Source organism: Arthrobotrys flagrans (assembly GCF_004000055.1).
Source record: "Arthrobotrys flagrans strain CBS H-5679 chromosome Unknown unitig_3, whole genome shotgun sequence".
NCBI lineage: Eukaryota > Fungi > Ascomycota > Orbiliomycetes > Orbiliales > Orbiliaceae > Arthrobotrys > Arthrobotrys flagrans.
In genome coordinates, this window is record NW_027137547.1 from 4578352 (window position 1) to 4605812 (window position 27461).

Genomic DNA, 27461 nt, shown 5'->3' on the forward strand with positions numbered 1-27461 from the left:
TATTAAACTAGCCAGGCCACCGAATTGGGGCAGGTAATATTAAGATCATGCGAATAGTTAGTATTTTAAATTATTAGTTAGATGGGTGCTAAAGTCACATATGTTTTTGCAAATATGTAGCCACTTTCATGAGGCCAAGTAGAACAAGTAGAATTATAATAGAAGCCTTCGAGTTTAAGTCCTTTGGTATTTCATAGTATCCGACCTAGGTGCTTCCATCTTGAGGCGCCATGAGCGCACCCCCCTTCTGACTTGCTTCTTCAGCGGGGAAACAAACCTCATATGCGAAACAACTCTTCATTTACATCCAACCAACGGCATAAACGTCGTTATTTTCGTTTTGGTACCTTCTAATAAATAAACGCAGGTATCTAAGACTAATAAACGCTAGAAAACGCTAGCATATACTATCTCCTCGTATCTATAGATTCTCTTCGATGGCGAAAGTTCCCTTAACTTGTAATTATTTATTACGCTCGCTGTGTAAGAGATTATGGGCTAGCTTAAATATCAGGGCAATGAAGAGCCGCCCTTACTCCGGAACAATCTCCAACACTAATTTATTAAGTACTCACTATAGTGTAGTCATCGATGCTAAATAGGTATACCTGGTGTCTAGGATTCTGGTATTCCTGGTTGAGGTTTTTTTTCTAAGCAGTCGGGATTGAGCCGGTGAGCCCCGCGTTTTAACTCATTTTCGGAGCTTCGAGGCTGCCGTCATTGTCACCGTCACCACTAGACAGTCAACGTTCAACTCAACACCACCACCAAGGCTATTCCTACAAGGCCGTCATATTGCACTTGAGAAAATACATGATACTCAGGACTTATTACCTCTTACTCGATTCGATATCCTCGAGGGTATAGCTGCTAGTTGTTCCCCGATCTCTGGTAGGTGGTTCTGCACTGTACTGTTTCTGCACCGCTTCCTTTTATAGGCTGTTGGCTATTCCGGGTTAGCCTGCCAGGATCCTGTGGTAGGCCTCCAACTCGGTAGCCCGACTCATTTGCATTCTATCTCCATCTCGAAAGCAGCCTGCTTGCTTAGCTTTATTTTATTTCTTTCATGCTCTATTGTGACCCTAATCCCCATCATCCGAACAAGTATCCTCTTCGCCTCATACCAGCTGCTTTTCTCACAGATCTTGTTCGTCAGCCCTGTCTGTCTGCCCGTTACATTTGACTGTTTGGCGGGGTATCGCTGGCTGTCCCTCTCAAACCATCTCATGGGCATAAGGCTCAGGGACACTCGCAGCACCTGAATTTAGGTCAAGCAAGTGCATCGACATCATCTTCAATAATAATTAGCCTCTGCTTCTATTTGACCCTTCCACTTAGTAAGCTCCTTTCTGTTTGTCGTGCATTCCAGCTCCGTCCATTTACCTGCTTTTCTCTTTCAAATCAACGTGCGTGTATGTTACTACGTACAATGACTCCAGACGAGGCTTCCCAACTAACACCCCGCCAACAACTCTATAGGATCTATCATCACGAAGTTCTGAACCACGGCCAGGACTTCAACTCCTATACCTCGATGTCTAAGAAAAGTCGCAAGATGATTTCACATCCGGACGATAGCGATGATGGCCTCCTCGGCGAGAGCACCTACGAAATACTCTCAGACCTCTCTATTCCAAGTCACTCGGATGACGACGACGACGACCTGTCGTCCCTCGCCTCCTTAGCTGAAGACACTGCCGATGAAGACGAGGAAGACGAGAGCGACGAGCAGGAATTCCTCTTTCCGAGTCCTAATTCCGAAATCCCAAAGGAAAATACTACCGAGGACCTTCAAAGCTCTACATATCCCGAGTCTGTTCCCGACGTTCCCGATACCTTCGAGTCTGCCGGTATACCCTCTTATACCGGCCTAGACCAACACGAGCCTCCTACCGTTCATGATGTTGTGAGTGAGGAATCGCTCAAAGATGTTACCATCCGTTTCGATGAAAACCACGTACCCTTGGGACCTCAGTTTACATTAGCTTATGATCTCCAAGAGTTCACCGGCGAGGAGTTTAAAGAAATCCTAGCCGGCTCTTCTGTTCCCGAGGGCGTGAAGAACCTACACTCCCTTCTTCGATGCTCTTTGGCAGTTGATCCACTCAATGTCAAGGACACCTTCCGCGTCCTTTACGTCGGTGACGAGTCGGCCAAGGACGAAATCTTCAGGAAAATCGGAGCTGCTTTGGTTGTATCGACGTCTTGTGAAAGTCTTGAAGATTCCAAATCTTCGGCCCGCTTCAATGTGGTCCCGGTTACATCATTTGGTAACTCCGCTTCAACCCCAGACGTCGAGCTCGTTGAATCGTTCGGGCTGGAAATGGCAGTGGATACTTGTGCTTTTGCCTATCCCTCGAACGATGACACGGATCTCGACACCTTGTCTCTGGTTATCAAGCCAAGGATGCTTGTTCGCTCACGCAAGTCCGGAGCCGGCTACAAGCTTGACAAGCTAGAGGCTCCGGGCTGGAGACTGCCTGATCTTGCCATCTTTTACTGCGAAGCTAACGATGATGCTCGTCAACGTGCAACTCGATCATGCGCCCGCTCCTTCCTTTCACGCCACGGCGTTCCCTTCATTGCTATCTCCGATAAGAAGCTTTACAAGTCGAACGAAGAATTTGATATCGACTATCACGCCCTTCATATAGCCATCGAAACGCGCAATACGACCGAAGACGGCAAGAAGCGGAGGGAGGTTTACAAGGAGCTCCCGGTAGATATGCACAGCTTCATCAACATTGACGTCCAGCAGCTCAGCAGAAATTTGGCGGTCATTGTTAAACAACGGGACGAAGACGAAGACCGTTCGACGACGAAGAGTATGGCGATTTGGGATAAGTTTCAAGAAATCATCGAATCCTTCGAGGGGGGAACGCAAGACCAATTCTTCACCGTTGGTATGGTTATCATCACTGGATTGATGCTCAGCACCATCTGCTTGGCACTCTCCGTTGCCTTCGTTTCCTTCCTCAAACCTTCCGTTCCGGTTCAAAATGCTACTGCATCAATATCGCAAATTCAAAGTTCCCCCACAACGAAGACCCAGGTTTCCACGAGTTTGAGCGTATACACTTCAACTTCCACTACGAGTCTCTCTGTAACAAAGAAGACATCACCCTCGTCCGCTTCGGTGAAGCCTAAGAGTTCTACCCCATCCCTCTTAAAGGCTCCACCCAAGGCACCCTCGAGTATTATGACCGTCGGTATTAAATCGTTGGGTGTTACTAACATTCCATCGCTTCCTACCAACGAGCCAAACGAGTTTGCCATGTATGCGATCAGCGACGGCCACATTGTTCTTCAAGCACCCAGAAAGCTTACGTCCCTAAGATGGCATCCAAAGTTGATCGTCCACGTCAAGAGAAAGAACCAGACTGTCCCCGTTGAGGTGGTCACGCTCTTCCGTGGCGTCTATGCCCTCAAGATGGACTTGAGCGAGGCTTGGGGTGTCTTGAACATCACGGTCAAAACGGAGGATAAGCCAATCTATAACCAGTCGTTCATTCTCGACCTCGGGAACCCATGGCTGAGCACATTGGCTTGGAAGCGATCGATGCTGGCCACATCTTCAGACTTTCGAAAGGCTGTTAACAAGGCTTCGTCAAAGGCAAACGTTTACGCCCAAAAGATCCAGGAAACCAGCAAGCAGCAAATCGACATGTGCAAGAAGGAGGTGAAATATTTGCAAACGGAAGCCGCCAAGTTTCACAAACAATTTTCCAAGCAGTCCAAGGTTGCAAAGAAGACGGTCGAATCTCAACTCAGGCTCTGGAAGAACGGGTTCGACGATTTGAAAATCGATAATTACTTTGACCGGAAGGCCCTTAAGAAATACGAAGACCAGCTTAAGCAGCAGGTCAAAAAGGCTCGCAAGAACGCTAATAGGCTCTGGATTCGCACCAGAGCCTCTCAGAGGATCGCTAAGAAGCGAGCCTCGAAGGCCTCGAAGAACTCGGTCTCCTGTGGGAAGAAAGGGAAGAGAGGAAAGATCGGGAAGTGTAAGAATAGCAGGTAGGATCTACCGTTCCAACGTTTCCGTCGAATCGTCGGTTAGTAGGTTCTTTTGCTTCTGCTTCTGCGCCCTCCCGACCTATTCTTCCTCTTCACCCGTCCCATAGGCTTTATACCCGCCCTTTACCTTTCGTTTGTATTTTTTTTATTTTTATTTTACTATTTTATTTTTTTTGAAAACTCTACCAGCTTATATTCTGGAAACGCTACTACACAATCGCCGCTTTTTTTCCCCTCCCCTTACTTATTTTGTTTACTTGAAATACGACGGACGTATAAATTCGTCGTCGTTCAGAATGGAGTGTATTTTTTGCGATTTCCGGATGGAAGGATGGGGAAGGATATGGGATAGCTCAAGGACGGAGGAAACGGGAATTTGTTTCGGCGCAGTTGGGAAAGGAAAGGACCATTTATTCTTGCTTTGTATTTTTTTTAATACTCTCTCATACAGTACGTCTGACTTTCGGAGAAACTGGTCGGTTCTGGTGTTATAATGGATTTATTTTTCTTTTTTAAGATGTGCCCCGTCCTCGTATTCTTCGTAGCAGCTTAGTAGACATTATACCCTAGACGATGTTAGTGAAATAGAACCTATAATCTAACGAGATAGATCGCATGTCCTCCGATGATATTTGAAGCTATAGAGGATCTGGATCCTCGGTGAAGCTGGATGTGTTGCATGTGGGGTTGTTTGTCCGTCTGCCTGCCCCCAGCGAGGGGAGCTAACAAGCACCCCTCCTTGGAACCGCTTCTCCTTGCATCCAAACGACACCCTCTCGCATGATTATAACCCCCCATACTATCTCAGGAACATCTCCATCGCCAGACCCATCCCTTATTGGCCCAGCTTCAAAATCGCTTTTCGTATGTATACGTCTTCCTCCATTGCTCGCAGCGCTTGAATCGCTTTCTTCCCTTCTGCATTATTGCCCCACCACGCCACCGTCGTTTTCTGGAGGGAAACCCGACCTAAAAAAAATTATTATGAAAAACTTTGCAGGAGCTTTCCATCGAAGCTTATAGCTAACCGCCCAACGCCTTTTAAAAATTCCTTAGGAAATAACAATCCACAATATCCTACGTAACCATGTCGTCCGACGCTAAGCCTGTCGATACTGCCCCTCCAGCCGAGGAGAAGCCAGCCACCGAAGAGGTGAAGACCGAGGAGAAGAAGGAGGTTAAGCCTCTCGATCTCTCCAGCGGCGTCTTCAGCATGTTTGGTGGTGCTACCAAGAAGCGCGAGGAGAAGCCCGAAGAAGAAGATGATGAGCCAAGTGGTTCCTCGAAAAAGAAGGGCGACGATGAGGTTTGTTGTTTAGTTCTCTTTCGTGCTTTCGCGATTTTTTGCTGAGAACTGACCTGAGCCGTTTCCTACAATCTAGGATCAAGTCGAAGAATCCCCAGATGTCCACTTCGAGCCCGTTGTCTCTCTCAAGCCTGTCGAGGTCACAACAACTGAGGAGGTTGAGGACTCCACCTTCAAGATGTACGGATTTTTATCCTGGCGGTAACCAGAGTTCCGAGAACATCGCTAACATTATGCTACAGGCGAGCCAAACTCTTCAAGTTCGACAAGGACTCCAGGGAGTGGAAGGAGCGTGGAACCGGTGATGTCAAGCTTCTTAAGCACAAGACTAACCTGAAGACCCGCTTGGTTATGCGAAGGGACAAGACTCACAAAGTCTGCGCCAACCACTACAGTACGTTGATCGAAAGCCAAATAATGTAAATGCCGAGAGCAGGAGAACTAACAATAAACCAACCATGATGTAGTCACCCCTGAGATGAAGTTAACACCAAACGTCGGGAGTGACAGGAGTTGGGTCTGGAACGTCGCTGCTGATGTTAGCGAGGGTCTTCCAGAGGCACAGACTTTGGCCATCCGATTTGCCAACAGCGACAGTATGCGATCTCCACCCGAATTAAACAGTTGTGGCGGACATCGTGCTAACGTGTTCCATGCAGATGCCAACCTCTTCAAGGAAGCCTTCCTTAAGGCGCAGCAAGAGAACGAGGCTTTGGTCAATCCGACCAAAACTGAAGGAGAGAAGACCGAGGCTTAAGCCCGACGAACCCTACGATTTATGGTCGACAAAACGACTTACTACTACCCCTTCGACGCTCCTAAACATCGTGTCCTATGCCCTCAGACGGCATCTTGATTTCATATCATTATTCTATAGCTACCCCATTCCCCCACCCCATTTTTGATTCGATATCTGCACCCGTCCTACAACCCTTCTTTTTGGCTTGTAAGCTACAGATGACAATCTTGTACGGGCCGTGCTATCAAGAAACAACCAAGCTCGGAAATATATTTAAGAGATCAGAAGGAAGAGAACTAAGGAAATCGGAGCCCTCTAACCCCCCGGCCATTACCGCTCAAACAAGCATTTGGGCATTTCCCTTTTTTTTTTATCCCTTAGTTAATTGTTCTGGTCCTGTAGCTTTTTAGATGTACCATGTAAGCCAACCCTTTTTCCTTGGAAGCTTTTTCTAGAGATGATGATGAGACTGTAGCCCCGGATTCCCCTATAGACAGAAGAATGCATTTTGCTCCCTCTAGACCTATCAATATCACTTGAGTATCCATATATGGTGAAATCTGTAAGCAATATCGATACGACGGGGTGGCCAGATCCTGTTGTAAAAGGTAGCGCCAGGTCTTGGCATCCGCTAAGGCGCGTTCTCCAAAAGAGAAATCCAACGGGCGCCCGTCTTGATTTTCGCCCTTTCATATAAAACCCATTCCATCGCGACCCGTTTCCCACGTCCTCAATCCGATACAGACGAACACCGGTAACGCATAAACACTCGGAGTCGTGAATACGGTACACATTGCGAACGGCCAGCGCATCCCCGTGTAACAACCAAGAAAACAGTTCCCAAAGTCGTATTTGATAGCTGTCATCTGTCAACGAAAGTTAGACGTACCGAGTTTATATACATACATTACACGTCCACGACGCATACCTTGGTTTAGTTGCTTTTCGGTGTTCTCGGATTCTGTTCTTTGGTATTTTTTTTTTGGAATTGGGATTCTTTCTTTTTTCTTTTCTTTTCTGTTGGAGTAAAGGTTTCAGGAAATATCGAAATCTGGGAAGCTTAAGCTGGGCGGTATATTGAGCCTCGGAGTATAGATATCCAAGATGACCGAGGTAGGTGGATTTGCTATGTGTCCGCTTGGAGCTGCTGAGGAGATGCTCTCGTGGTGAAAGAAGATGGGTGGATTGGGGGTGTAATTGCAACACGGTCAACACGGGGTGGGGATGGGTGCTCTTGGTTATGGGACGTCTGGCTCTGTACCACCGTCACCTTCTCATCAGCTCCCCTACTGCGTCGCCTTCACTTGGCCTGGTCTGCGTTCATCAAATCACCAACCTGCTATCTACTACGCTCCCTGACTTCCTTACGCCCCCCTCCTGAGCTATTCATCTTCACGGCCTTGCTTTACGCCATCACAGCCCTATTCTATTACGACTACTGTTCAGAAAGCTAAACCGTCATGCCTCCTCAGGTTAAACGCAAAGTTAGGTTGACGACTACCCAGTCTGTCCTGTGAGTACTACCAAATTCGATCCCATATATCGAAATCCTTTTACTCACGTTTTCTGTATGGGATTGCTATAGGGAGGGAGCCAAACCTGTCGCCGAAGGTTTCCCCATGCGAGAATGGTCTATCGTCATCCACCTCCTCGATGAGAAGGGGAACGAAGTCACTGCCAACTGTTTCGATAAGGTCACTTATAAGCTACATCCTACGTTCCAGAATCCCAACAGAGGTAACTATACGCCCTAAGGGGGAAACCGATGGGATTGATGTTGACGATATTCACGAATAGTCATAAAACGACCACCATTCAAGCTCTCTGAACAAGGATGGGGTGAATTCGACATGGAAATCGTACTTCACACTGCTGAGAAGGGTGGCGACCATACCATCAAGCATGATTTGCACTTCCAGCAGCCGAAGTACGATATCACTACCACGATCGTAAAGTCCCCTAATACCATCATCATTTTTCTTTTTAGGTTCTCTGACGAAAAAAATGATATAGACTTTCCACAACCCCAAGCCCGGCTTGATGAAGCTTCTGCAGGCATCCGGACCAGTTCCTGGATTCGATACCTTGGGTGAAGCTGAGCCGCCGGCTAGGAAGTCGCAGAAGGCCGCACCGGAGGAGAAGTCTAGCAAGAAGGCTAGTCGCAGTATGAAGAATGTAAGAGAAACTTTTTTTTTTTATAAGACTATGGTTTTGGGAATACAACGAAGCTGATTTTTATTAGATCGACATGGAGAAGCTGGCCGAGGGTCTGCCCAAGCTTGACGAAGATGATCTTCTGAAGGTTGTTCAGATGGTTCATGAACACAAGACGCCTGATACGTACATTAAGAATGACGTTGAACGTATGTCTCTTTCCATATCCCCCCGATATATTTGGGAACGGCGAGACAAAATCGGGAATATTTGGCTAACTATTGGAACCGGGGACCATAGAGGGCGAATTCCATGTCGATCTGTACACCCTTCCGGACCATCTCATCAAGAGTCTGTGGCAGTTTATGACTTCCAAGATTGATGTTTAGATGCTGGCTATTATTTTCACGCGCACACACACGCACTCTTACCCACGCATTCTTTCTTTCTAATTCTTCCTCCTTCCTTACTTTATTCCCTTTTTTTTAACGCTTGCTTAGGGTCTAGAATGTTTCGATGGGGGGAAGGTTCGAGAGAGGAGACTTTAGGACGGTGGTTCATGTAAATTCCGCCCGGAGGGAGAAGGTTTTTATTCAGGATGGGATAAATGTGGGGAGATGTCTCTTTTTATGTCGTTAAATGATTCGAATTCGGCGATTTTTGTTTCGTGTTCTCTCTCCTTGCTCTCGATTGTTCGGTCCATGCATAGTAATTCTAAAGTTCGCGCAGTCTGGTTCCCGGTACACTTGTATCTATTTTATACCGGAGGCATTGAATTGCTCCCTCGGGGGGGATTAGCATCATTTTAATTCTAGAGCTAAATTGTATCCTTCAAAGCATTTGGGAGTTTGTTTTCGATTGGTATTATATTCCTATCCACGGGCGGACCGCCAGGGTCCCGCTGCCGTCGCAGACATGATTTGTATTTCTATTCCTTGAAAAACTTTCGTTCGTTTGAAACATATGTCATCCCCCGTTCCTTCCCGCACGCGGAATTCCCCATCGGGGTCGAAAGATACAAAGCGTCCCGCCCTCCCCTCCCCTCCCCTCCTTCGTTCTTTCCAAATCCGAACCTCATCGTCAAGTTTAGGGTTGGTGGTAGTACAATGGGAGTCCCACGTCAACAAAAGAGGATGCCGTCTAAAAGATCACAAGAAACGAAGCTGTCGAAAAAGGGTCATGAACGAGGGGTATCAGTAAAAAAAAAAAAAGTCTAATGAAGCGAAGAAAGAACAAAAAGGTGTTTTAAAAAACGGTCTAATGGATGTTTGACGTTGTCGAGAATGCTATTGTACCGACGTGGGATGCACGAAGAGGAAGAGAGGAGAGGAAACTGAACCGGAGCGGGTGGATATGAAAAGCCCTTCCCTCCCCTGTTATTACAAGTGTACGTTATAAAAAAATGACACGAAAATGAACATATATCATCACTCCCTCCTCGCTCCCCAAAGGTTCAAAAAAGAAAAAAGGAGGAAGAAAAGCAAAAGACACCCAAACCGACCCATCGAGTAGACGTTTTATGAGGCTGTGCCGTGGCCGGATATTATAATAATTTGCAAAACAGAAACTACGCACGTAAACAACAGCCTTTCCAACCCATCTACCTAAGTGTCATCTTGGCGTCTTGCACACCCCTCTTAATAACCTCCTCGATGGGCCACCTGGGCGCCGCAATCTTCCCACCCTTCGCAATCCTCTCAGCCTCCATCTCCGGCGTCACACCCTCGGGAAGAGGAATGACTCCACCGGCAATACCACTCGACAACTTCAAATCCAAATCATCACCGACCTCATCACAAGCTCTCAATAACCTATCGAGATCATCTTTGTTATGCGCCGCCGACAGGCAGAAGCGAACACGAGAGCTGACGAGTGGGGTGGCGGGATATCCGACGACAACAACCGAGATCTTGCGTTTAAGCATCTCTCGGGAGAAAGCTGGCATCTTGGCGGGATTGTAAAGCATGAGGGGGACGATCGGGGAATCATCATGACCGAGGACGATGAAGCCAAGACGTTTGAGACCGAGACGGAGGTAACGAGAGTTGAAGGCAAGACGTTGAAGACGTTCTTCACCTTCGCCGGTATTAAGTTCTCCGGTGATCATTTTCAGGGCAGAGGTGATCTGGGTGACGACGCCGGGGGCGGGGGCTTCAGACATGAGGACGCCGGCGTTGATGGCACGGAGTTTATCGATGATGTTCTTTTCGGCGGCGATGTAGCCGCCGTTGGCACCGAAGGATTTGGTAAGAGTGCCCATGAGGATATCGACGTTGCGGGGATCAACACCGAAGAAATCGCAGACACCGCGGCCACGGGGGCCCAAAGCACCGACGGAGTGAGCTTCGTCAACGAAGAGGTAGAATCCGTACTTCTCTCGAAGTCTGATCAAGGCGGGGAGATTGCACATGGTACCTTCCATGGAGTAGAGACCTTCGACAACGACAAGAATCTTCTTCCACGGCCGGTGAGTACGCGGTTGACCTTGAGAGATATACTCGCGAAGCTTGTTTTCCAAGTCGCCCATGTGGTTGTGCTTGAACATATCAATCATGGCACCGGAGCAACGAGCACCGGTACGGATGGAAGCATGGTTGAGCTCGTCAGAGATGATGAGACAGCCCTTGCTAACCAAGGATGAGAAGATCCAAGCGTTAGTACCGTAACCCATGGAGTAGAGGATGGAAGCTGGCTTTCCGACGAATCGGGCAATGAGAGCCTCGCAGTCCACGTGAAGATCCAAGGTACCACCGTCGGATCTGGTTCCGGCCGCGCTGATACCATACTTGCGTATACTCTCTTCGGAAGCATCAGCACAGGGACCCTCGGATTGTGCGAATCCGAGGTAATTGTAGGAGCTCATGTTGAGAGTTTCGATCTTTTCCCCGGTCATCTGGAAGGTATCATTGTAGTCCTTGCTCTCACGTCCGAGAAGGGTGATGTATCGGCCGGGAACACCGGTGGTTGGTCTGCTGAAGCAGTCGTCAAGTCTCTTCTTCAATCTTCGGACGTAAAAGTTGTCGAAATCGCTGTTCAGCGCAGCATAACCCTGCATAAAATGTTAGAATATCGGGTCAATCGGGTAGGTGGAGCCACAAGGGAGCTTACGTTTTGAGCTTTAAGATTGGTGTACTTGCTGCTCCTGAATCGCTTGCCGAAGAAATCCCGAACGTGCCCGAATATGATAAGGATGAGATAAGAGAAATAGGTGGTGAACATGATAAAGTACGGCGGTTCGTCTTCTATCGGCTCCTCGAGCTCCCCACCGGCGTTATGTTGACTGACATATTTATGGCTCGAATGCAGCAAAGGTCCGAACTGTGCGTTCTTCCTAGCGGTGCGACGAGCTTCTTCCGGCGAAAAAACAACCATTGGGGCTTCCGAGGTATGTTCTCCGGTAGCAGTCGATAAGGAGATGGTCGGCAATGAGATACTGGGAGCGTTTTTCGGGAGTGCACCGGGGTAGGAGCTGGAGAGTCTGGTCTCACCCGGCGAAGGCTTCTGCGAGGACGCAAAGAATTGCACGATTTTGTTTGTCGTCCTCACAGTTGCACGCTTCGGGGTATCGATTATGCTGCTAACGGAGCTCGAAGCTTTACGAGGCATCGGGAACCACGTGTGATTTTCACAAAAAGCTTTGATGCTTTTCGAGGGGGGGTTTTTGGTGTGTGGTCGGCTTTTTTTTTTTTTCCTGGAGGGAAGGACGCTCAGATGGAGAGAGACGTCTGTCAACACTACAAGATAAGTAAACCTTTCTTTCTTTTCCGCTACCTTTCAACAGAAAAAAGAGGCAGGTAATTCTATCGAGTAGGCTGTAGGACGGCGATCTGGCTAGAGTTGGGAGGGAAGGTTGGAGAGGAGGCTTCGTGAGGGGGTGGTCGACCCTGGTGGCAGCTCCACTTGGTTGGTTGGTGTGGCTTCTAGGATGGTGTTCTTTTACCGCAAGCTTGCCCGGTCGTTTGTCTGCCGTAGGATGCTGCAGACAAGGGCCGCCCAGGCGCAAAGAACGGGTGGTGGTGAGTAGGAAGGAGATAGGTAGGAGCTGGAGGTTCTGAGGTCACTGTTGCCGTTAGCTTCCGAAGCTACTTTATTGTATTGGGATGAAATGTGGCTGTGGGAAGGCGTGCGTGCGTGTGTGGAATTGACAGAGAGAGCACACGAGAGCAGCAACAATGTGCTCGAATGAACTTACAATTTGACGTGAGAAAAAAGAGGAGAGTAAAGAGAAGAGTATTAAATTATAAAAATATTATTATTATATATTAGATCGTATCGTGAGGGTATTGATCGATTGTACTGTGATCTGGCAAAGTTGCAGCAAGTCGGCCAATCGCTACGACTTTCTGTCGAGAAAGAAAAGATTTCCGAGGTTAATCGAGGTAGCCTTGGTCCGAAGGGAATTCGAACTCGGGTATTATTATTATTTATTAAAAATAGGGTGACCCCAATTGAAGACGTTCTTTTTCTTCGTAGACGAGTAGACCGATAGGCAGTAAAAGGAACGAGTAGACAATAAAGGAGTAGAGATGGAGTAAGGTAGGCGTAAGGATAGGATGGATAGAGGGTACCAAGTGGGAGATGACGGTCGTGCGCTCGTTTGTTCGTCAACGCAGGCTGGAAAGCCCGGCAGTAATCAAGCGGCGCGAAACAAACCAAGTCTTGGGCCAAGTATCTTCGTAATACTACGTATTCTCTCTCTTGCTGACGACAACTGCAACAACGAGAAACAAAACGAGAGGAAGGTAGAATTAAGGAAGATGGTGAGAATGAGAGGAGAGGAAAATAATAAAAAAATAAAATATAATAATAAAAAGTCCCCTACGGCTAGGGAAAGCAAGAGGAAGGAAGTTGAAGGCGTAAGACAAGTACAACTCGGCACGAGGCGGATATGTGCATGCGCTGGGAAACGACAAGACGAAGGGAAAAAAAAAAAAAAAAAAGGAGATTTTTTAGCGTGGTAATTTTACTTTGCTCCTTTTCTGCTGTGTCAGCATCAACCCGACTCGGCTGGCTCGTTCCCTTGCTGGCCGTGGGCTGGTTGGTCTTCTCGCGAGGGATTGCCCCTGTCCTCCACCGAATCCCTGAGAAGGGAAAGGTCGGTGCTAAGCTTATTGGCTCCCGGATCTGAGCGCACCCGAGCCTTCCGTTGTGCTGTGTTAGATAGTGATAGAGCTTGGTTATCGCGCATATATACAGAGGTTCCCAAAGAGAGGAAAGGAGTCGTGTGATACTTGATGGTAAAGGGAGCATGCTGATGGTAAGAGAGAAGAATATACAAGAACGCGAAAACCCGCTAGCCTCATGGCCGTAATGTGAATTCCCCACCGTAGATATAGATCTCGTACGCCGTACATGGATTATTGAAATAGAAAAAACAGAAAAAAAATAAACGGTCTAATGAAATCTCGAAAAGGAAACCTTCAAGAAAATCGGAGGAAGGAAGAAGAGCCCGAGCCCTTGGTCTCTCCCCTTGCTCGTGCATAGTACAGCCATGAAGCAAAAAAAGGTCTATAGCGTCCTTCTTGGTCTCATCCCCGTAAAAAATGTCGTATGCGGTGCGGTAAAAGTGCCGCCTCACGGCTTCCTTCCGAGACCGTACTTCCGTGCCCTCCTGTCCACGCTTCCGATGATCTTTACGGCGTCCTCGGTACCCTGAACGACCACGCTTGGTCGTCCGGATCCACCGCCGACATTGACAACCTTACCGGTAAACACCTTCTCCGCAACCCGCCTCAAATCGTGCACCGTCAATTTCTCAATCTCCTTGCACATTTCGGCAGGTCCGATCTTCCGTCCGTGGCATTGAACCTGCTTGCCCAGATCTTCCAATTCGATCATCCTGCTCTCCAAGTTCATGAGCAACGACGACCGGAGTTGGTTCTTCGCCCTCTCCACCTCGGATACCTGCAGTGCATTGTAACCCGATGAAGTAAACGTATTCGCCATTTCCCGAAGTACCACATCTGCGATAGCCCCGGAAGCCTCCTTTTCGCAAGAAGCAGCGATACCAAACATGCCGGAATCGTTGTAAGAGTGATGGAAGGCCACGCAGCTCTCGATCCAGCCGTATTGGTTCAGAACGTTGGTGTATAGCCTCGAGTACATGCCCTTTCCGGGACCACCTGCGGAGAAGGACCCGCCGCCACCCAGAAGCGTCTGTAATGTCGCCAGAGCGTAGATGTCCTTGCTAACTATGCCAGGGGTTTCGAAGGCGATGTAAATGTGCGTTAGTTCCTTATTTTCTCCCGGTCCGTATTTCGGTGCGACTTCGGTTTGACCGCCGGTGTATAGGGATGGGACCGTGAGATTAGGGTATGGGTTCCGTGGATCCAAGTACGGGTATGCGTGCGAGGCGGATGGCGAGGCGGTCGTCGAAAGGTTCTTCAAGAAGGGCATTTTAGAAAGCAGCGTCTTCGGATTCGACGATGGTAGAGGAACCTGTTTCGAGTTCGTAGGGGATTGAGCCGCACTGGCAAGCTGTGCGGCTGATTTCATGTCGCCAAAGTACTGCTCGACCAGCTTGATCGCATCCTGATGCTGTACTCCCGCAAAAGCAACCACTATCCTCTCCGGCTTGTAAAAGATACTTCTGTACTTCTCAATCGTGCTTCTGTCGATAACCCCGAGTCGTTCCTTCGGGCACAATAACGGGTTTCCAAGGGTATTATTATGGTACGCCACTCCGTGCAAAAGTTCCGGCAATATCAGTTCGGATTTACCCCAGATTTCTCCGATTTCGTACTCAGCGGTTTCCAACTGCTGCTCGACTTCTTCTTGGGTGATCAGAGGGTCCAATATCGTCTCGGCTAGTAAACCCATGGCCGTGGGAACGTCGTGGTTGAAGACTGCGGATTGGTACATTATCGATTCTCGCGAGGAAATGCACTGGACGTTGCCACCTAACCGTTCTATCGACTCGTACATGCTCTCCATGGTTCGTTGCTTCGTGCTCTACATTCACAAATAAAAGGGAGGCGGGTCAGTCGCGGGAAAGGCTTCGAAACGATGCGGGGGAACTATCGTCCACGGACCTTGAATGCCAACCGATCTACTATATGACTGACTCCCCGCAAACTATCGTCTTCGTATCTGGCACCGGCGTCGAGATATACGCCGACACCGGAGAAGTGGCCGGGCATGGCCTCAGTTGCCACCCGGACGCCATTCGGTAGCGTTGTGACTTGTTCGAACTCTGGTGATTCCTGGGCAGAGTCGCAGCGTCAGTGCATAGGCTTTAAGGGTACGATGGTGTTGCATGATAACGTACTACTGAGGAAGGCTTCAGTGAAGCAAAAGTGCGTCGGTATGTTTGGTTAACTGTCGAGGCCTTGGGTAACCGGCTGGCGGCTCGCAAGCTGGTTCTGAGCATGGTCGTAATAAAGCAACGGTCGAGAATTGGTCAAGGGTGAGAGTTTGGATATATCCTCGGTTATACGGACAAGGTCATTCCCGAGGTGTGATAGATATATTTTTTCGAGGAAGTTTGTGAGAATTATACGAGGTGGGCCGGGACGAGGAGGATTAGGAATTTTGGGGGTCGTAGTCGAGAGCAAATGTTATGGAGATAAGAAATCTTCCCGACACAGAAAAGGAAAATTTTCTGCGGCGAACCAACACAGTTTGGTTCCAGACTACGTCAACTCCTGCGACGGGTCTAGATCGGAAAAAATATATATTTGTCCATACCAATGTTTCTTTATAAGGATTCAAGTACACGGTAGACAGCTTGTATCGTATGGAATCCCGAGTATTGTCCGGCCGGTGCAGGAGAAGTAGACAGGCAGTTCGGCGTCTTTCCGTCGAGTGCATCTATGGCTTTGGATCGTACGTCTGCATGATGCATATGCTTCCTTCTACTCCATATATCAAGTACCTTGTGCATGGCTTATAGTGTATCTTGACAGTCGAGTATGAGACAGTATAGCCACGTAGGACCACAGCATCTCCAGGAATTGATATAGAATACTATACGATCCGATTGAATATAGTGACGGCGGAGAGTTGGTGGGAAGTGTTGCCAAGAAATGCGGCTCATCGAGAGTGTTGCCAAGCCTGAGCGCAAGAAACGACGCGACTTTTCTCCAACGCCGAGATCGTCAACCAACCATTCCCTCGTACGTCCACCTCTATCGCCATCTCGACTCAACCTCTTCGTCATCGCCATCGCTGCCACCATTGTCACCGCACAGGGACGCCCGATAGCCCGTGCTTGCCTATCTAGGCCAATCCTTTCGAAGCTGCTTGAAAGCCAACGATCTGTTTTGGAGCTCGGGGCGTAGTTGATCTTTTGGTCGGCCGCTGTTTGGTGGTAACCTTCCAACGACATCAACAGACCGCTACGCCGGGTCCATTGGGACAAGATGGGTCCGAAGAACCAGTACACCGCGTATCCCCGCGAGTTTGACGAATCCGATATCGATCGAACACCTGAATACGAGGCGTTCATCGAAGAAATCCGTAAACTTCAGGAGGAGCGAGGGTATGCCTGTCCCTCTCCAAGCTGCTTCGTTGCATCTCCTAGGGACGCCTCGAGCTTACCTCAAACTGATTTGATAGCGTTACCCACCTTGGCAATCTGGAGCCAGACCTCCAACGCAAAAAGGTCGATCTCTACAAACTGTACAAGAACATCATCGAACGTGGCGGATACACTGTCGTCTCGAATACCACCGGTACGCTCTTCACGCAAGCCACCCCCCGCCACCATCATTACTATAACTGACCGTGCTGTTTATTCATCCTCACCAGGTCTCTGGAAAGAACTGGCTGTCGAATTCAACCCCCCGCAACACAACACCAATATTGGCTTCGTCCTGAAGACAATTTATTGGAAGAATCTGGGGTACGTTTGGCCGGCCGAAATGCTTACATAAATACTGACCGGTTGCCAGGGCATACGAATGTATCCACCATTGGAAAGCAGAGCCTCCCAAACCGGAGATCCTAGAGCATGTCTCAGCAGCTGGGTCAGAACTGGTCGGAAAGGTCGCTCCCCCAGCAGCGGAGTCCAGCACTCCAAGCCTCTTAACTAGAGGTAGAACCGGGACCGAAGACCCTGCTGCTACGGCCTCGACCCCATCAGGTAGAACCCTACGCGAGGCCCCCCCGAAGCGTCAACTCTTCCAACCTCCGGTTCAGACCCCAAAACCACGAAGCATTCAACCGCCCACACAATCTCCCACTCCGCAAGCAGCTATGAACGGAAGAAACGCAACCCCCAATAACGCCTCATCGGGCAATACGTCATACCAACCATCCAATCTCCCTCCGCTTCCTCCTCTGGAAATCACCCCTATCCCCACTCCATACAGCCATCCTCAAAAATTTGTCAAACCTTCACCTGCTCCGGCCCCGCCAACCATTTCGCAGCAACTTCCTGCCAACTTTGGGGTCACCGATACACAAAAAGCTGTCATGAGCCTCGCGAGCAAGATCCCCGAGGAAGTCGCGTGGGCTCTGACCTACTTGTTGGAGAGGTCGTGCCACCCACAGCTCCAAACCCTCCGGCTGAGGGAGGAAGTCTGCCTCGGAGGCCACCTCCTCAATCTGATCGCCGCTTGCGTCAACGCTGTTAATGACAGGCAGTGCGAGAAGTCCGTCGATCCATATGCACCCTCCCCATCATTCAAGTTCGATCTCGCCTCGTACAACAAACTCGCCAGTACCTTGGAAACTAGAGAATGGGTTGCAATGATGGAGTATGGTATTCACGCAGCCGAGATTCTCCGAAATCTCACGACGAACCCGCAGAATTTTCCGTTGATTCAAGAAAATGTGAAGTCTCTGCTTCACCACCGATCGGATGCCTTTGAAATCCTCCTCGGCGCGCTAAGGACCCCTCCCGATAACCGATATATCGACCTTCAAACGGTCTGTCTCCAGGTCCTGGAGTCCATATTACAGGTAGTTCAGCATGACAAAGAGGCCGAGCTTGTTGAGCTCCTCTGGCCCATCATTCTAGACAACGGCGAGACCATGGCCATCACAGCTCTGAGCATCCTCGTCAATCTCTCAATGCACGGTGGCGTCGCATATTTGGAGAACACGCCGCTCGTTGTTTTGGAGCATCTCGAGACTCTTCTCATGGTTCCTAACGAGGCCACCCTAATCGCGGTCCTAGACTTTCTGTACCACTATACTCTAATCCCGGGAAACGTGGTCGCTCACTTTGCACGGCCCAAATCATATGAACTGCCGGAACAGCTCGCCCGGCTTCTTTCCTACGAACTTGTCGAGGTCCACCCGGCCATAAGATCCCCAGCTCCGATACAACAGCTTCCCAGGAAGCCGGTCCCGGAAGTGACGCCCACCATCCCCGATGACCTCTTGGATGACATACTCAAGTTGCCAGAGCCACAACGTGCCATTTGGTGGTATGTTGACCAACCCGTGATACCCTTTTATGGAAACGTTTTCAAGCTCACTGACGATATATCCAGGATGCGCTCAAGCTTTGAGGCCAACCCTCACAGCGAAATCACACAGATCGCTCTGTGGCAGGCCTATCAACAGCGCTTCGCAGCGCACGTCAATTCTGGCCCAAAGCCTCAACAGATGCTCATTGCTAATGATTTTATCAAGAACGTTAGCGCCGCTTTCCCAACGGCCAAGCCTCAGATGATAAAGGGCGAAAACGGACAATCTAACAGGTTCGTCATCAACGGTATCGCGCCGCGCGAAGTGCCAATGGGGCTTGATTACAATACTTATTGGAAGTGCGAATGGCGTGTGACCCCCGAGAAAGAATGTGGTCAATTCTTCCCGGCCTTGCCGGAGCTTTTCAATCACATCCGCGACGGGCATACCTTCCTAAAAAAGGGCTCCGAAGCCTCAGAACAAAAGTGTGTTTACGGAACGTGCCCCAAGTTTCATCTGCAGCCAACGAAGAACAAGAGAGAATTCTTCTTGCACCTTCTCGGCCACATGCCCAGCAAGAAAAAGGACCCGGTAATCCGGAACGCTCAGGGCGAGATCCAAAAGCCCGCGCCCGCTACCAAGAAACCACAAGATGCGCCTCCCCAGGCACATCTCGCTAGGCTCTGGACCGTTGAGCTTCCGCTCAAATACCTGGCGGAGGATTGCGGCGTCTACTTTATGGCTGCCAAAGTCCTACGAAACATCAGCAAGGTTCAGCCGTCCGGTGCGAATGGCTTACTTTTGCTCAAAGGCACGTTGGCCGAAAAGTTGGCGGCCGCTGAAAATCCACTCTTCAGGATCATCCTCTGCGATATTATAACCAATATAACGCAGAGCGCCCACGAAAGTACGGGGGACGACGTTCCCATGGTCGATGGTACGGACGATTCGGATGGATCACTATATCCGACCGTTGCTTAGTCGGCTATTCTTCGCCTAGCCATATACCTCTTGTGTACCCGAAAGAAAGCATATTTATACCGCCCTCCACACTTATCATCATTCTTCTGTTAATCTTGTTCGTTTTATTCTGGTTTTTCGTTTTCTTTTCTTTCATACTCGACTTACGGATTCAAGGGCACTAGAGGCGTTAATCTGCAAAAGCAATGCCTATACTTTCAACAATTCGTCTTATGTTTTACCTTGAGCGCATAGTCGTTCGAGGATATGTATTATCAGGAGGTGTTTTTTTAGCTCGAGAGCTGGAGAGGCGTTTTCAATTTCTTTTTTCTCTTTTCTTCCCCCTTTAATACTAGTTATAATAAGACGCTATGGATAAGACATGTCTCTTACTGAGATATACGCGTGTATGTAATGGAGGGAACGCTGGTGGTGGGAGAATTAATGAGAAGGCAGGCCATTACAAATAACCATCCCATCATAGGCGTGACCCCGACTCCGGCGCCAAACATAACGACAAGTCTTGGCGCGCTGCAACACAGAAACGACGACATGCATGTGCATGAAAAGTAGGTACTTCTTAACTACCCCCAAAGAGAGGGTGTGGGATTCCCTTCACAAATTAGTCTTTGTGACGTAAACCAATCCTGAGATACTATCTAATAGATTCCACCGCTTTCGACATCCCGTGTTTTTTTATATTTTTTATTTTTAAAATTGTTTTCTTTTTTCCCTTTAGCGTTCATGCGACCGTCTACTTTTACTAAGAAGCCCCCACAGCAGCTTACCCCCAGAAACCCGCATCCTGTATCCAGAGTTTTAGTCGCCCTCAGCATCCTCTCCGTAATCCTAGCCATCATCATCGTCGGTGTGGCTCCTCAAGCTTTTTCTCGGGCTCGTAGTTCTATAACCTGGTTATTTGCGGATAATATTTGCACAACAAGCTTAAGCAAACGGGTCGGATTTATTTGTACACCCGGATATCGCAGAGTGATAGCGGTTTCTCGAACAATGGCAACCAGCAGTTTACCATTTGCGCAGGAGCGGCGGATAGCAGAGTTGGCTGTCCAACGGGCGGCGGTTCTTTCGAAGGCGGTTTATAATTCGAAAGTCAAGGGGACCGTTGAGAAGAGTGATAACAGTCCTGTTACCAGTATGTTTTTTTTAAAAAAAAAAAATCCTTCTCATCTTTTTCTCATATTTATATTTTTTTGGTATGCATTTTTCTAACAATTGAGGTTTTGGATAGTCGCCGACTTTGGAGCGCAAGCTCTCATCTTCGCCAGTCTTCACAAGAACTTCCCGAATGATAACATCATCGGCGAAGAAGACTCGGGAGACCTTCGGTCGAATCAGGAACTTGCTTCGTTGGTGTTTAAAGCCGTAACCGAAGTTATATACTCCAACACCACCGGTCAATCATCGTCATCAGAATCCAATCCTTCGAACGAATTGGGGGTTATTAACGATGAAACCGAAATGTTGGATGTCATCGATAGGGGAAGGTGTACGGATAGCGGCAAGGGGAGAGTGTGGGCTTTGGACCCTATCGATGGGACGAAAGGGTTTTTGAGGGGCGGACAGTACGCTATTGCGCTCGGATTGTTGGTCGATGGGGTTGTGCAGGTTGGAGTGCTGGGTTGTCCGAATTTGGGGCAGGATGGAGGGGTGCTGGTGAGTGCGGTTAGGGGGCAGGGGACTGTCGTGGTAAGTTTTTATATTCCAATACGATATGCGGAAAGGGCTTTTTGATGCTAATATCCTACAGAGACCACTATCGTCAAACTTCTCCACCCTTCCCGATCCCTCAAAAGTAACAATGAACCCGATAACCACCCCCTCCGACGCCACTTTCTGCGAAGGCGTAGAAACCGGGCACTCGAACCACGACATTCAAGCCAAAATCGCCGCGGGTCTAGGGATCACGAAACCCTCTGTTCGCTACGATTCTCAAGCCAAGTATGCCGCTTTGGCGTTGGGAGAAGCGGAGATATATTTACGTTTACCGAGTAGTATGAAATACGAGGAGAAGATATGGGATCATGCGGCGGGGAGTTTGGTGGTCGAAGAGGCCGGAGGCGCGGTGTTTGATATGTATGGTGATAAATTGGATTTCACGACGGGGAGGACGTTTAAGAGGAACAAAGGAGTTATCGTTATGCCGAAGGCGATTCAGGAGGACGTGGTTAGGGTTGTGGGGGAGGTTGCGGTTGAGTTTTATGGGGGGAAGAGTTCTTTGTGATAAAGCACTTGCCTTGACAGTCGTGGCTTTGTAGAGCTCCGTTCTACACGGGGTGTGCGGTGTGCTCTATCTGGACGTGGGAATTGCAAATTGCTTTGTTATATACAGCTCCTTAAAGGAGAGCACTTCGAGAAGAAAAATTATATTACATAAAGTTGTGGTCCGAATATACAGCGAATATCGATATCGGTATGAAGACTATTTGATCTTCTTCGCCTTCAACTTGATCGTCTCATCGTTCACAAATATTCCTTTACCCTTGTAAGGCTCCGGAACTCTCCACCGTCTAATCTCCGCCGCAAAGCTATTCACCACCTCTTTATTGATCCCTTCCAACAACAATCTCGTCGGCACCGGAGCCGAAGCCGTAACCCCATCCGGAACCGGTAACATTATGGGATGCGAATAACCCAATTTCAGATTAACAACCTTTTTACCCTTGTTAAACCGTCCCGAACCATCTTGAACGATAGCACGATAACCCACACCCACGAAACGGAGTAACGCGGCGTGTCCTTCCGTGACTCCCAGTATATGGTTTGCGAGTAATGCTCTAGCGGTGCCCCACATCTGACGCTGTGGTTTTTCGGTGGGATCGTTGATTGTGATTACTGCTTTTGAGGATTTGATTTCTTGGGAATCCTTTGGAGAGGAGGCGATGGAGATGTTTAGGAAGTGAGGGATGGGGGTTGTGACTTGGCCGAGGGGTCCTTGGACAGTTACTGTTCGGAGGGGTAAGGTGCGGGTTGCGTGACGGGGTGGTGGTGGGGTGTAGATGCTCAATGATACGGTTGGGGGGATTATGAGTGGGGAGGAGCCGACTTTGGAGGATAGGGGGTTTGTGGTGGAGAATTGACGGGTTTTGAAGAGGCATCGGCGGCAGATGGAGGGGGTGTCGAGGAGGCGCGGGAGGCGGGTTCGGAGGGTTGTGGTTGACATGGTGAAGGCTCTTTCGTATTATATTGGAGTGGATGTTATGTCGATGTCATGTTCGGGTTGTTTAAGGGAGGGAAGGGAGGCCAATCGGTAGGGACCTCTGGCCTTCGATGCCGAGATGAAGTTGAAGTTGAAGTTGAAGTTCTTGAAGCTTGATCTGAATGTTGAAAAATGCGAAAGCTGCGAATTGCCCAAAGCGGTATTTTAGTATTTAATTTTAAAAGTTTCCCTGTTTGGGAAATTATTTGTTTGGTACCGTTTGCACTTTTCGTTGTGCCACCAACGCCTTTTTGGTGTCGCAACGAGTCCTTGCATCACTTCTCTTTCATCTTCACTTCTCCATCACCAACGTCCTCCATCATCACCACCACCACAGCTATCATCAACTTCTGACCCGGTGTCAGAATAACCGCTATCGCTACAACTTCAGCTCCTTACGTACACCTACACCTGTACACACCTGACCAGCCAGCGACGTGCTTAACGTCCACCATCACTAACCATGGGTGGCGACCTCAACCTCAAAAAATCATGGCACCCAAACCTCCTCAAAAACCAAGAGGAGGTCTACAAACAAGAGATGAAAGCTCTCAAAGAGCGAAAACTCATCGAACAAGTACGCAAAGAGAGAGCCGAAGAACGTCAACTACAAGAACTCCAAGAAATCCAGGAAGCAGCTGGTGGCAAAAAGAGACTGGACCGTGTGGATTGGATGTACAACGGTCCTTCGTCCTGTGAGAATGGGCATGTTAGCGAAGAACTTGAGGGTTATTTGTTGGGGAAGAGAAGGGTAGATCAGATTTTGAAGGGAAAGGAGGAGGAAGAGACTTCGGCTTTGAAGAAGGATGCCGGGGAGGGGAGTTTTATGGCGGTGCAGAATGCGAATACGGTTAGAGATACGGCGAATAAGATTAGAGAGGATCCGATGTTGGCGATTAAGAAGAGGGAACAGGCGGCTTTGGAGGCGGCGATGAATGATCCGAGCGTTAGGAGGATGATGTTGAAGGAGTCCGGAGCGGACGGGAAGAAGGATAAGGAAAAGGATCGCCATCGAGATAGGGATAGGGACCGCAAGCATAGGTCTTCGAGGCACGATGAGGACCGACACCGACACCGGGATAGGGATAGGAGCCGTGACCGAAAGCACCACAGATCCCATCGAGACCGAGACGACGAACACCACAGATCTTCCCACCGAGATCGAAATCGAGACGACGAAGATCGACACAAAAGCAGCCGACACCACCGCCGTAGCTCGAGGTCTCGTTCTCCTCGTCGACGTGATGAGAAGAAGGCTCGTTCGCGCTCCCCACGACCTTCGAGAGATGAAAGGCGTTCCGGCTCTCCAAGAAGGTCTCGTGAAGAACGTCACCAATCCGGAAGTCACTCGCCCATCCACCATTCCAGAACAGCTTCTCCAGCTCCGTATAAACAGCGTGAACGCTCGCCTCCGAATTACGCACGTCGAAATAACGACCGTCGTCCGGCTCCTTCGCCGTCCAAACCCGCTCAAACGGATGACGACAGGGCCGCCAAACTCGCTGCTATGCAAGCCGACGCAACCGACCTTGACGAAGCCCGCAATCGTCGTCTCGCCGCCTTGGCAGAGCGCGATCGCCAAGAGAGAGAACAGGACGACTCTGCTAGACGAAATAACGCTAAATGGGGCGGCAAGGGCTCGTTCATTACCGGTTTGAACCAACATGCCGGCAACCTTGATCTAGCTGAGCGAGTTAGGCGCGGTAAGGGAAGCAGAAACTTTGTTCGTGTTGGAGGAGATGATTGAATCGCTTTAGAATGATGCATCGGGGAAGGGAGATTGTCGCACTATAGCATATCGAAGTGGAGTTTGTGGAGTTACTTGGGATTATCAGAATGGGGAATTGATTGATATTATCCTTTCATCGCTGTGGGTGCAAGGACTTTTGCTGTACTCGAGGATCACTTGAAAATGTATATTAATTCGCTGACTTCTTGAATCGGAAGCTATTATTCTTTTCTGTCCTTCATAAGCACCGTATCTATTTATCTCGCTGACAGGGCTAGCAATCCGCATATAAGGTATATATACATCTCTAATCCACCAGGACACAGCTATCTACACAACCAAAACCGGCCGCTACTCCTCCTTCTTCGAGAGAGCTTCCTTTCGTCCTTAGAAGCACGCCGGCTTCTTCATTATATACAATATCAATATCACCAGGTTCCCCGTCTTCCGCATCCTTCCAAATAACCGCCCCGTAGACCCCCAGTTCCCCTACAACTTTCCCCTGCATCATCTCCCCATTCCTCATCACCAAATTCTCTATCTCGGGAGGCTGTATCAACTCCATCAAGATGTAACCCTGCCACTTCTCTTCTTCCAGTCCTCTCAAAAACTCCGGAATCTTATCTTTATAGATATTATTCCCTCCGCCTTCCCTCTGCGGCTTCAGCACAAACCTATGCGGTTCCTCAAAGGCCAGTTTTCGAGCGGCCAATCCGGCCTCGGACTCATCCATCGGATGTATCGCCGCAAAAGTCTCAAAGATCCTGTCCGCAACCCCCTCTTCACCTCTTTCGTTACCAATGAATTTTTCCAAATTCCTCTTCTCGGCGAGTACCTGCTGTACTTTCTTCGATCCCGCCAACTGTGTTAAAACGGTAGGACACTTGATCGCCCTCGACTCCTCCAAGAAGTACCTAGTATTCCACTCCTCCTGCCCCGGATAATCACCCGGTCCGTACCCAGCCCTGTAATATACCACCGAAATTTCATAAACCTGTTGCTTCTTCCCATCGAACGCATGGGGCGGCACGAACAATAACTCATAGTTAGGCCGTACATGATGCGTATACTTCCTAATCTCCTCGAACGTAACCCTGAACACCCTTATCCCGTACTTCTGCGTAAGATGGTACTCCAACCACCTCTGATCGAACGCGTTCCTTTCCCCATCTTGAATCACAAACATTATTCCGTACGAAGAGTTAGGACCGATGGACGCCGCTGTTTCGAGTGTATAGTTTGCTTCCGGTGAGACGTCTTGAATGTATACTTCGTGTGCTTTTGCTAATCCCTCTGCTAGCCTTTCCAAAGCTTCATTTCGGGGTAGCGATAGATCATTGATGTATTCCGCAGTAGGAGGGTAAGCGCCACTTCTCCATAGATATCGATGTAACTCCGAGACTTTTGAAGCCAATGCACCGAACGAACTTGCGATGGTATTGAACTCGACTTGTCGGATCCCTAACGGTGCGAATTCGGAATCCGAGGTGTGGACCATGTAGTCTGAGCGAAACAGGCCGAGGAAGTATTTATGATGATACCCATTTTCGGATTTTAATCGGGTATGGATCGCCCAGAGTTTTGAGATGAAGTCGTCGACGAGGGAGAGGGAGGTGTTCAGGTCGCCTAACCATGATTGGTCGGACGCTACACGGGCGTAGAGGAGGTTGTAGAACGGTTGGAGGGAACGGGCTTCTTCGAAGTGGGTTCTGGGAAAGGGGGACGGCCAGAGGGTTACCGGTGCTGGAGTGGCGAGGGAGTTGGAAGGGTTGGTGGGGATGAAGGTGGGGGCGGGGCGGACGATCAGACCGTGGGAGAGGGAATAGTCGGTGAAGGAGGTGATGAGGTAGGAGAGTTGTTCTGCGGTAAGGTTCGGAGGGTAGGACGGGTATAGCGACATGTTTTGATAGTATTATTTATTCGAGGTTGTGGTTGGGCTATAAATAAGAATATCTTCGGATTGAAGGGATGGAATTGCGCAATGGCTGGATATCGATATTATAGACTTTATTCGAGATGCCGCCGGGAAAAGGCCAATTGGCTTTAGATTTGGTTGTAATTCGATTGATCTATACCATTCGGAAGTAGATATAAAAAGAAATACTTTGAAAAGACAGTTGAAGCCGATGATATAACTATCAAGTTATCATGGCTTGTGTTTTCCGAGGTTTTATAAAGGGATCTGCGCTGTTGCACAGACGCTCATCTGATTTCAAAGCAACCCGCAGGCCCCCGTAACCAGGCAGCCCGGGTCTCAGGCCAATGCCGTTACCGTCTGGGCCGGGAGCCCCAACGCAATATTTCCAACACGACAATCTGATCAATTCCACGACGGCTTATTGATAACCAAGCTTCATAATTATCAACTCAACTTTCCAACCGACAGTCTTCCCATCAGGCTAGTCAAATCAATGCACCCTTCGAAACAGGGAATAGTTTATGCGCAAAAACTTTTGCCGACAGTTTTCGAGGTGCGAAATTCGAAACTGCAGTACTTGGCCCTTACATATATCTCCGCCGGATCTGGCAGCTGTCCCAAAACCCACAGTCTCGAAGACCCAATGCACTTTTTACCGCTTAACTATTTTTCTTATTCGATCGCGCCAACGGATAACTTTATAGAATACCAAAGCATACCTAGGCAAATTCATGGTTGCTAAAGTTTAATCCGCAATGGCGCTCACATAGTTTTGCCATTGGGCCGGCCCGTTGCGTCCTTCGTAGCTTATACTTCCATGGCTAAAGGCTTCTAGACGCAAAACATCAAGTCCAAAAACTACCCCGTACCCCAGAGCTTCTATCGATTCGGTCTTGGTTGACTTCGAATCGCGTGAGAAAACTCACATGCGGTGGGTGGATAATAGAAAATCACACCACAACTAAAACCTATGACGCCTCTAATGATAAGATGGCAACGGTAAGTTTTCATAGCTATGGTCGTGAAAAATGATATTATATAAAGTGAGCCAAGGTAAGCGCTACA

The 27461-nt window shown here is 48.9% G+C and overlaps 10 protein-coding genes across 10 annotated transcripts; 6 read left to right on the forward strand and 4 right to left on the reverse strand.

Annotated features, from left to right (window-relative positions):
- Nucleotides 1-1429: 1429 nt before the first annotated feature.
- On the forward strand, nucleotides 1430-4021 carry DFL_002717 (uncharacterized protein; the record flags this gene model as incomplete). The annotated part of the gene is made up of 1 exon (XM_067631544.1): nucleotides 1430-4021. The coding sequence occupies one exon, from the start codon at nucleotides 1430-1432 to the stop codon at nucleotides 4019-4021; it is 2592 nt and encodes an 863-aa protein (XP_067494079.1).
- A 776-nt stretch (nucleotides 4022-4797) lies between these two features.
- On the forward strand, nucleotides 4798-6080 carry DFL_002718 (uncharacterized protein; the record flags this gene model as incomplete). Its single annotated transcript, XM_067631545.1, has 7 exons — nucleotides 4798-4881; nucleotides 5074-5098; nucleotides 5145-5323; nucleotides 5400-5503; nucleotides 5566-5717; nucleotides 5791-5919; nucleotides 5983-6080. The coding sequence occupies 7 exons, from the start codon at nucleotides 4798-4800 to the stop codon at nucleotides 6078-6080; spliced, it is 771 nt and encodes a 256-aa protein (XP_067494080.1).
- Nucleotides 6081-7166: 1086 nt separating this feature from the next.
- Nucleotides 7167-8605, forward strand: DFL_002719 (uncharacterized protein; the record flags this gene model as incomplete). Its single annotated transcript, XM_067631546.1, has 7 exons — nucleotides 7167-7175; nucleotides 7535-7575; nucleotides 7648-7799; nucleotides 7860-8011; nucleotides 8076-8237; nucleotides 8305-8425; nucleotides 8517-8605. 7 exons carry the CDS (start codon nucleotides 7167-7169, stop codon nucleotides 8603-8605), a joined length of 726 nt encoding a protein of 241 aa, XP_067494081.1.
- Nucleotides 8606-9816: 1211 nt separating this feature from the next.
- DFL_002720 (uncharacterized protein) lies at nucleotides 9817-11822 on the reverse strand (the record flags this gene model as incomplete). The annotated part of the gene is made up of 2 exons (XM_067631548.1): nucleotides 9817-11265; nucleotides 11325-11822. The coding sequence occupies 2 exons, from the start codon at nucleotides 11820-11822 to the stop codon at nucleotides 9817-9819; spliced, it is 1947 nt and encodes a 648-aa protein (XP_067494082.1).
- Nucleotides 11823-13790: 1968 nt separating this feature from the next.
- On the reverse strand, nucleotides 13791-15585 carry DFL_002721 (uncharacterized protein; the record flags this gene model as incomplete). The annotated part of the gene is made up of 3 exons (XM_067631549.1): nucleotides 13791-15167; nucleotides 15248-15418; nucleotides 15484-15585. 3 exons carry the CDS (start codon nucleotides 15583-15585, stop codon nucleotides 13791-13793), a joined length of 1650 nt encoding a protein of 549 aa, XP_067494083.1.
- Nucleotides 15586-16576: 991 nt separating this feature from the next.
- On the forward strand, nucleotides 16577-19553 carry DFL_002722 (uncharacterized protein; the record flags this gene model as incomplete). Its single annotated transcript, XM_067631550.1, has 5 exons — nucleotides 16577-16695; nucleotides 16773-16888; nucleotides 16965-17058; nucleotides 17108-18589; nucleotides 18656-19553. 5 exons carry the CDS (start codon nucleotides 16577-16579, stop codon nucleotides 19551-19553), a joined length of 2709 nt encoding a protein of 902 aa, XP_067494084.1.
- Nucleotides 19554-20543: 990 nt separating this feature from the next.
- DFL_002723 (uncharacterized protein) lies at nucleotides 20544-21774 on the forward strand (the record flags this gene model as incomplete). The annotated part of the gene is made up of 3 exons (XM_067631551.1): nucleotides 20544-20685; nucleotides 20782-21239; nucleotides 21301-21774. 3 exons carry the CDS (start codon nucleotides 20544-20546, stop codon nucleotides 21772-21774), a joined length of 1074 nt encoding a protein of 357 aa, XP_067494085.1.
- Nucleotides 21775-21972: 198 nt separating this feature from the next.
- On the reverse strand, nucleotides 21973-22713 carry DFL_002724 (mitochondrial 54S ribosomal protein uL6m; the record flags this gene model as incomplete). The annotated part of the gene is made up of 1 exon (XM_067631552.1): nucleotides 21973-22713. One exon carries the CDS (start codon nucleotides 22711-22713, stop codon nucleotides 21973-21975), a length of 741 nt encoding a protein of 246 aa, XP_067494086.1.
- Nucleotides 22714-23212: 499 nt separating this feature from the next.
- Nucleotides 23213-24496, forward strand: DFL_002725 (uncharacterized protein; the record flags this gene model as incomplete). Its single annotated transcript, XM_067631553.1, has 1 exon — nucleotides 23213-24496. One exon carries the CDS (start codon nucleotides 23213-23215, stop codon nucleotides 24494-24496), a length of 1284 nt encoding a protein of 427 aa, XP_067494087.1.
- Nucleotides 24497-24785: 289 nt separating this feature from the next.
- On the reverse strand, nucleotides 24786-26378 carry DFL_002726 (uncharacterized protein; the record flags this gene model as incomplete). The annotated part of the gene is made up of 1 exon (XM_067631554.1): nucleotides 24786-26378. The coding sequence occupies one exon, from the start codon at nucleotides 26376-26378 to the stop codon at nucleotides 24786-24788; it is 1593 nt and encodes a 530-aa protein (XP_067494088.1).
- Between the last annotated feature and the right edge of the window lie 1083 nt (nucleotides 26379-27461).